Consider the following 9055-nt stretch of genomic DNA (forward strand, 5'->3'; position numbering starts at 1 on the left):
GAGAAATTTTATATTTTACTCTCCGATCTTATGTTTTTTTTTTAAAAAAAATACACTGAAATTATTAATTAAAAAAAAAACACTGAAATTAATTTTATAATGTTTGGGGTTTGGTCTCAAAAGATGTTCAATATTTTGCAATAGTTAAGGAGAGAATTATTTTAGTGGAGAAAATTTTTTATTTAAAATTTAAAAATAACTCTATAAACAAATTATTATTAAAATTGAAAATATTAAAAAAATATTTTCTTATACCACTATATATTTTTCATGATTGGTTTTGGTGACATTGGTTTTTTTTTATAAATAAAATTTTATATTATTATAGGTGTTAAATTTTTTAAGAGTCCAAAATTATCTTATATAATACATCAACGTTAAGAAAATTAGAGAGGAACACTTTCTCACCTTTTTAATAGATGTGCAAATTTAATTTAATTTAATTTAATTAAACTCATGAATTTCAGATACGAAATAACTTAGAAAAAAAAATTCACGAATGAGCATTTTAATTTGGAAAAATGCAAACAAATAATTCTTTTATTATTTTTCTTGGGTACTTCCACAATTCTCAAATTATATAATCTAAGTTGCCACACTTATTGAAAACTCAATGATCAACCGAGTGAAGGCTATAATTTATGATAAGTAAGAACTTCTAAGGCTATTGCCTCCATCAACCACAATATTCAAACCACTCACAAACTTAGACTCTTCACTTCCAAGATACAAAGCAGCCTCTGCAATATCATTAGCTTCAACTTTTACTCCTTTAAGATTTGCAGTAGCCATGCTTGCTTCTTGCACAGTCTTCAAATCCACACCTCCCATTACCTTGGCGGCTAAAGGGGTAGGAATTCCTGCGGGAGATATGCAATTAACCCTAATCCCATGCTTCCCCAATTCCACAGCCAAGTTCTTAGTTAACCCTACAACTGCATGCTTTGCTGCTGTGTATGCATGTGGAATCCCTCCATAGCTCACTGATGCAATACTTGCTGTGAACAAAATGCAGCCTTTTTTTTCTGGGATCATTACTTTTGCAGCGTGTTTGGCTCCCAGGAATCCACCATATACATTTATATCAAAAACTTTTTTGAAATCTTCACGTTGTAATGATAATATGCTGGGATCGTATTTTCCTGTGATTCCTGCGTTGTTGAACATTATATCTAGCTTTCCATGCATGGAAACGGCTGTTTTCACAGCGTTTTCTACATCTGAGTCTTTTGATACGTCACATTGAATGTAGGAGACTGGTTGTCCAAATTCTGATCGGATTTCCTCTGATACAGTGTGACCTAAATCTGATTGGACATCTGCAATTACAACCTTTGCTCCATGTTGAGCAAAGAGTCTTGCAGTGCTCTCGCCGATCCCACTGGCTCCTCCTGTTATTAAAGCCACCTTGCCTTGTAATCTGCAAGAGCTTATGGATAGATGGTTAAATAAAATGCTAAATGCTACATGAACATATCTATATAAAGAGAAAGATGTATACAAGGATTGGTTACCTTTTGGCAAAATTAGCAGCAAGAGGGGAAGAGGCAGCCATGATCTTTTTTATTTTTGCTTCTAAGTCAATAGTAAACTTGAATGAGGAGGATGGCTATGGCAGATTGGTTTTCTCATTGGGTCATATTATATAGAGGGAATGCAACATCTAGAAGATAGGTTCATTCTACCCATGGGTTCTAAATTTATTATAGAAATATTGTATTTTACTTATGTAGTTAACCTTGACTGCCTGACCTTTAAAAGCCAACCTTGGTTGACGTAGGAAACTCTAGAAGGAATAAAATTCAATTAGATTTTATACATGGCATCCCTCGTATCCGGACTATGGATTATATGATAGATTTTTCATAAATGAATAGTCACAGGAGTCGTACTATAAACTTCCTTTTAAAAAAACTAAAGAAGAAGGGAAAAAAAAAACTTGCAGTCATTTTCATGGCTAAGTTCTTTTCTACATGATCAAGTAAATGTCTGCCTCTTCCGATACACTCCTCAACTTAGTTATACTTCAAAGAGAGATCTAACGGCTCTAACAGAGGATTCAAGCTGAATTATTACGTTAAACATTTCCTATTTCAAATTTGAATTCCAATTATTTTAAGTGATTTGCGAGCAATAATGTCAATTCAAATTTGTCACCGATATAAATAATTACTTATGATTTTTTTGTATTTTGTTTTCAAAAGTTAGTCATTAAACCCTTTTCATTTGGGATTTTCAAAGTTGGCGAGCATCAAACTTGAATTTTCAATCATGGAGAATTATTTATTAATTAATGAAAATTTTGTTTGATTATGATTGCCGAATTGCCCTGAAGCTAAGACAAAATTTTGAATTTTTTTTTCCATTTTCCCATGAATAAAGTTCAATATTGAATGCATGCAAATAGTGGGAGAGACCATTACTTTTTTTTTTTTTTTTTTAAAGAACGCTAAAGAGGGCACATTTCCATATTTTTAATAATTAAATTATCATTAGGTGCAGAAATTATGAATTAATAATGTTTTTATTTATTTATATTAATATAAAAGAATTCTAAATAAATATTGATGATCTCAGATCCAGAAAAATCGAATTTTACAAGGGTTCTGTAAAACTGGAAAAAGTTTAGACTCAGAGGAGAGTATTTCTCCTCTTTTATATGTTTTCTTTTGTCCGCTAGTGACGTGTAACAGAATGTGTGTCATTGGGCCACCTGTTCTTGTCACGTTGATATGGACGTACGAGGAAATCAGATCGCTGCCCCATGCATAACGGCCTCCGATTCTCTCAGACGCGCGTTCGGATGGGCCCACCAGGCGAGTGGGCTGGTCGCCTTCCTTCCTCTGGACTGGGCTGAAAGATGGGATTAGAGCTGGGCCTAGAGAGGATCTGATCGCCGGGCCATAAAGGCTGGGCCGGCCTGATTGTGGAGTCGGAATAGAGCCCGGTCTCAAGGCTGAGCGGGCTGACGGGCGGGACCTGGATCATAAGGGAGACTTGAGGGCCTCTAAGTAATGGGCTGATATCATGGGCTTGGCCCCAGACCGGGGTGGAGAAATCCAGCGGTCATCAATTGCCCCTTTACCTTCTCGTCAGTTATTGTCTGGCTGATGAGGGGGTAAATACCGAGAGTAATAATGACCGCGCAGCCTAAAGGACAAGTCTACTCAGAACATCTCCTCGTCTCATCACTGTTTCAAATTTTAACTTTTTTCTGTCTTCTCGAAACCTTTGCTCTCTTCTGTTTTCTGCGCGATTTGCCTACATCGTCCTTCTGCCCCAGCCATTTTCAAGGTACGCTCTTCTCTTTGTCCTTCCATGGATAGCCCAAAACTTCCCGACGTTCTTAGAGTAGAGTCTAATGTCACTCCGTCTGTCCTAAAAAATTTCTTCTCTAGGGAGTATTTGGATACCCCTCTCTTTCGTATTCGGGCCCCCTACCCAAACGAGAGGATCGTTCTTCCTAATCCTCCTCCCTCCGACCTAATCAATCTCCAAAAGGATCTTAGCCTGGTCTTTTTCGCTAAACAAAGGGAGTTTGGCTTAACCTTCCCCTTTTCTCCTTTCTTTACCGAGGTCTTCCGGTACTTCAGGATAACCCCTCGGATGCTAGTTCCCAATTCCATTCTATTCATATCCTCCTTTGAATCTGTATGTCTGAGATGGGGGTTCACACCCACGGTGCATTTGTTTGTTTCTTTCTTCTGATTAGTTAGAGCAAGCCAGGATTTTTATTATTTTTCCCCTCGAGGGGGGCTTTCAATCTTTTCGGGTTATAAAGACTCAATAAAGGGCTGGATGGAGGGCTTTGCAGTAGTGGAGCTCAAGAAGGAGTCTGGGCTCATCTGGGACCTAGAACTCTCCTGGGAGGATGTTTCACTGAACTGCAATGACCTGCCCTAGCTCAGCCTTACCGAGCAGGTCGGGTATCTTCGACTGACTTCTGTTGAAAGGAAGTATGACGTCGAGAAATATATGTTTGTGTCTAATCTTCGTGATATTAGAGACGCGGGTACTTTACTATACTTAGCTGTGTCTTTCTGCCTTTGTGATCTGTATGGCAGGTTATCTTACTTTGTATTGATTTTGGATTTTTGCAGCTTCCAACGTAAAGATGGACTAGATCAAGCCCCCGAAGAACCTTATACTGTCTCGCGAGAGCATGAACGCGGCTCTGGACGCTCTGCAGGCTGGGCGATCGGTGAAAGAGGCTACCCAGGAGGTGGCTAGGACTATTTCTGCCAGGACGGTTAGTAAGCCTCTTGCTCCACCCTCCTCCCGAGCTCCCAAACCGAGTACCCGGGGAGCCAGGTCTGCCAGGTCCCCCAGCAGCAGGTCGAGCTCGGCTATTCAGCCCCCTCGAGCTTCCCGGTCCCAACGAACTTCCGCTGAGGGAGCGAAGAAAGCTCCAAAAGACACCGCTATGTCATCCGCGGGCGCCGAGCTGGCGAGAGCGGACTCAACCTTGCCTCCAACAAACGCCGCCAGGTCATCCGCGGGCGCCTAGCTGGAGAGAGTGGACTCAACTTTGCCTTCCGGGGAGGCCCCTGAGGGGAGAGTTGAGACCTCCGTAACTGAAGAGATGGCTCCTGGAGGCGAAGCGAGGGTCATCCTTGTGGATGAGGATGTAGGGGAAGTTGCTGGTGAGGATGCTCTGGTTATTAGGGATATCCTCGCGAAGGCCGCCGAGACTAAGACGGCTGAGGATGCTCTTCCCCAAAAGGAATCCTCAGGTGTCCCTGAAGAGGTTTCTGGGAGGATGGCGAGCAAGCGTCCTCTCCACTCTGACGCTCCTGCCCCCGCTCCTAAGAAGTTTCGAGCTCCCAGACGCCCGGATCCTGCTTTGCCCCCACTCGAGAAGAAGAAGAACTCGGTGGTGCCCCTGCTGTCTGCTTCTAACAATGACATCTTGAATGCGGAGGACATCACCCACCAGTCCCCGGCGAGCGTGGTCGCTGAGATTATTCGGGAATGGATGTTTGGTGGGATCACAGCAGCTTCGGATCCTCGCCTGCTGGTTCTTTCCGGCCTTCTGGCTAGCTCTACTCAAGAGCAGGTGGCCTTCCGAGCTCGGTCCAGAGAGGACCTCAGGAATACTGCTAGGGAGCTGCTCTTGATGGTGAGTCACGCTCATTCCTTTTCTGTTTCTAATTTGTTTATGCCTTTCCTCACCTTTTGGCTTTATTTGTCTTCCCTTCTACTAGGTCACAGGCATATTCATGGAGATGGATGCCCGGGATCGCGCTCTCAGGGAATCTGTGGACCGCCGTATAGAAGAGGTGCGCCTTGAGGAGAACTTATCCGCGACCAGCGATGCCCAGGGCAATCTCGCCGCTGTCCAGGAAGACTACAGGTCCCTTCAGTTTGATTTGCACACGGCCTTGAAGGCCCGTAAGAAGGCTGAGGGGGAGACAGCTGAGGCGCAAAAGCATGCCCAGTCCCTGGAAGCGGAGTTGTCTCACGCCCGGAGGGTTCTCAAGGAATCTGACGAGAGGGCAGCTGCAGCAGAGGTCCGTTGTGAGGAAGTTCTGAAGCAGCTGTCCTCCACAGTGGATGATCTGCGTGAGAGGGACGAGGCCGTGAGCCAGAAGGAGGAGGTTCAGCGCCAGCATGAGCAGCTAAAGGTAAAATTTGATGTTGTGCTGGCTCAAAAGAGTGAAGCCGTAGCTCGGGTTGTGGTCCTGAAGCAGGACTTGAGCAAGCAAGCTGATAGTGTTAAGGGCTTGACTTTGGCGGCAGAGGAGTCCAAACTTCAGAATCAACAACTCTGCCAACAAGTCAAATCCCTGGAGACGAGGTGCTCAGCCCTGCTTGAAGAGGTCAAATTGGCTGAGGATAGGGTCCAGCTGGAGGTTGAGAAGTGTCTAAGGGAGTATAAGGAGTCCCCCGAGCTGAAGAAGGAGATCCAGCAGGCCAGTGAAGTTTATCTCCAGGATTACAAGAATTCTTTGGAGCTAAAAGCCGAGGTAGCTGAGGCCTGCGAGAGGCGACTTGCAGAATGTAAAGCTTCTAATGAGATGAAAACGGCCGTATGGAATAAAGGCTTCCGCATGTTCATCTCCGGCTTCAACTGAGGTTTGAGGGAGGCCAGACAGGCTCCTTCCACTCCGCTAGCGAAGCTCCGAGCTGCTGAGGTGGACTCTGATGGCGAGGACGTTCTCTACGGAGAGGATGACCTGCCCTTGCCTAAGGGAACTTCTCACACTTCAGCTGGGCCCTCTGATAAGGACACTGAGCTAGGAGAAGAGGATGAAAGGGCTGCCAAAGATATCGGGCCTCCGGAGCTAGAGATTGTACCTTATACGGGTGATGGGAGATCTGAGCAAGAGGACACCAGACCTCCCACAAGCAATAACGCAGATGCTAGTGTAGAGAATAGCAATGTAGATAGTGAGATACCTAGAAATGTAAGTCCTTTGAGGACAATCTTTCCTCCAATAATCTTAGATGATTAGATTGTGAATTTCCCTTCTCTTTTAATGAAATTTTATTTTTGTTTATTTGAATTCTTTTTTGTTTTTCATTTATGTTTGAGCTGTTCTTACTGCTACTTATCAGAATGAAACACTTAAACTATGTGCTTCGTAATTTTTCTAAGGAATTCATTGTACTGTCTTTCCTTTTTGCCTTCAAGCCCGTCAGAACTGAAATTCTATCAATTGACTGAACTTTTGACTTATAAATTTATCTATTTCACTAAGGCATTCTTACCCATATGCTTTTTCCGAGCTGGACTAGCTGTACCTGTGAGCTCTGTTTTTAACAGTAGGCTGAACTCTCGATCTACGAGTTTTTATGATTCTTATAAGAACATCCTCATTTTTCTCTTATTACTTCGTTACTATGAGCTCGGGCATACAGCTTTTGCTTAATAACAATAAGTTAGATCATGTACTTTTAAAGGTGATGAGCAGGGCTGGCCTTTTTGCTTTTAGTTTTGATTTGCTGGACTGAAGCTGGGGTCTCATCTGTTCACGCCATTGGATTTCTCCTCGGGTTGCCCCTTTACCTCTTCAGTATTTATTATATGAGTGGTGGGGGGGTAAATCCCTAGACTTTATTTGTAACTGCGCGGCTCCATTTTGGATCATTTTACCTTTCTTTCTGGTTATGAGCTCGGATATCTGGTCCCTCTGGAAGTGACCCTTTGTCAGTGGATGCGGTTTGGGCTGTGTGCTCCACTGGAATTTGGAGTTCAGCTCTTTATTTTTTTTTTCAGGGTCATTTTTGCTAAGTGCTTGTGAGCTAATCCGAGCTGTGGGCAGGGTCTCTTACTTTTGTCGTGAGTCCGTCCATTCAGCGGATTAAGGAGCTCAGATTTTTGTTCTTTGCATAAACTTTTGCGCTACCTGTGTGACGGGCTCAGGAGTTCGAAATGAAGTCAATACTTAATTTCTTGCTTTCTTGACGAGCCTTATACGTGCTGTGTTTTTGCTACAGGAGATCTTACGGGATCCTGGCTGTTTTTGCTCCGGGGAGATCTTGGTGATCCCGCCGGCCATTTTTGCTCCAGGAGATCTTACGGGATCCTGGTCGTTTTTGCTCCGGAGAGATCTTGGTGATCCTGCCGGCCGTTTTTGCTCCAGGAGATCTTACGGGATGCTGGCCGTTTTTGCTCCGGGGAGATCTTGGTGATCCCGCCGGCCATTTTTACTCTGGGGAGATCTTGGTGATTCCACCGGCCGTTTTTACTCCAGGAGATCTTACGGGATCCTGGTCTTCTACCTCCAAGAGGTCTCTATGTCTCAAGGAGGTCTTCTGATATCTGGTTGCCTTCCTTCCTCTGGGCTGGGCTGAAAGATGGGATTAGAGCTGGGCCTAGAGAGGATCTGATCGCCGGGTCATAAAGGCTGGGCCGGCCTGATTGTGGAGTCGGAATAGAGCCCGGTCTCAAGGCTGAGCGGGCTGACGGGCGGGGCCTGAATCATAAGGGAGATTTGAGGGTCTCTAAGTAATGGGATGATATTATGGGTTTGACCCCAGACCGAGATGGAGAAATCCAACGGTCATCAAATATTTTTTTGTTTATTTTTTCTCTTATGTCAATAGACTGATAAAAATTCAAAGACTTGTCATTAATTATCAGTCAAAATGTGACAATTTTTCTTGTATAAATAATATTTCAATGCAATTGTTGAAGTTTCAACCTTCGAGTTGATACGGTGCATGCATATTTTGAACACTACTGTTAACTGTACGATAAAGTAATAATTTTTAGAATTAAATTAAATTAAATTTATAAAAAAAATGAGACCAAAAGACTTTGAGATTATTTTCTTATATTAAGAATTGATTAATTTAATTGAAAATACTTTGTGATTATCATATATAATTGACTTGTAAATTCTTGGCTTTCTTATTTTTGTAAACTAAAAATATGAGTATTTTGGGCCAATTTAATATCCATTTTATTATTTTAAATATTTTTTATTGTTTAATTTTCGATGAAATTTTGTATATATAAATTAAATTTATTTTTACGTTTTAGTGTTTTGAAATTTGAAAAAAAAAAACATATTGTTCCAACGCCACGAGTTAAAAAAAAAAAAAAAAAAAAGCCATATGTTTCTCAATTTGTTTTCAAAAAATAAAATTATTTTATTAAAAAAATAAAATTTTAAAAATTAAATTAATTATCATCAAAATAATAAAAATTAAATTATAAATTTTATTAAATCTCAATGAATACATTGTAAATTGCTCGTTCTCACTCTTTTCTTTCTTTTTTATATTTGGAGATGAGAATTGAATCCTACTTAATCTAATCAACAATATTCTTTTAATTATTAAATTAAATTAACTTATCATTTATTAGATAAATTGATAAAATATATTTCAAAATTCTTTAAAAATTAGAGTTGGATTTTTTCTTCTTTAAATATATATGGATAAAAAAAAACATATTTAGTTCATATTAAATAATTTTTGTATTTAAATTATTATAATTTTTATAAATTTAAATGTTAAATAAATTATAATTTATTTCAAATGTTTAAGAATGGAGATATTAAATATTAAGGTCAAAGTATATATTTAACCTATTTTCTCACCTACT

At 40.9% G+C, this 9055-nt stretch overlaps 2 protein-coding genes across 2 annotated transcripts; one reads left to right on the forward strand and one right to left on the reverse strand.

The window, feature by feature from the left end:
* Positions 1–506: 506 nt before the first annotated feature.
* LOC110621402 (secoisolariciresinol dehydrogenase) lies at positions 507–1661 on the reverse strand. The gene is made up of 2 exons (XM_021765681.2): positions 1515–1661; positions 507–1420 (listed from the first exon to the last, which is right to left on the reverse strand). The coding sequence occupies exons 1-2, from the start codon at positions 1553–1555 to the stop codon at positions 640–642; spliced, it is 822 nt and encodes a 273-aa protein (XP_021621373.1). The 5' UTR covers positions 1556–1661; the 3' UTR covers positions 507–639.
* A 2921-nt stretch (positions 1662–4582) lies between these two features.
* Positions 4583–6455, forward strand: LOC110620914 (uncharacterized abhydrolase domain-containing protein DDB_G0269086-like). The gene is made up of 3 exons (XM_021764860.1): positions 4583–5119; positions 5205–6000; positions 6076–6455. Exons 1-3 carry the CDS (start codon positions 4583–4585, stop codon positions 6453–6455), a joined length of 1713 nt encoding a protein of 570 aa, XP_021620552.1.
* Positions 6456–9055: the final 2600 nt, after the last annotated feature.

The sequence above is a fragment of the Manihot esculenta genome, chromosome 8 (genome assembly GCF_001659605.2).
Source record: "Manihot esculenta cultivar AM560-2 chromosome 8, M.esculenta_v8, whole genome shotgun sequence".
Lineage (NCBI taxonomy): Eukaryota > Viridiplantae > Streptophyta > Magnoliopsida > Malpighiales > Euphorbiaceae > Manihot > Manihot esculenta.

Coding starts and splice junctions, on each gene's coding strand:
- LOC110621402 (XM_021765681.2), bottom strand. CDS start 1,555: ATGGCTGCCTCTTCCCCTCTTGCTGCTAATTTTGCCAAAAG. Junction 1,421..1,514: donor GCTGCTAATTTTGCCAAAAG/GTAACCAATCCT, acceptor AAGCTCTTGCAG/ATTACAAGGCAAGGTGGCTT.
- LOC110620914 (XM_021764860.1), top strand. CDS start 4,583: ATGGCTCCTGGAGGCGAAGCGAGGGTCATCCTTGTGGATGAGGATGTA. Junction 5,120..5,204: donor CTAGGGAGCTGCTCTTGATG/GTGAGTCACGCT, acceptor CCCTTCTACTAG/GTCACAGGCATATTCATGGA. Junction 6,001..6,075: donor CGAGAGGCGACTTGCAGAAT/GTAAAGCTTCTA, acceptor GCTTCAACTGAG/GTTTGAGGGAGGCCAGACAG.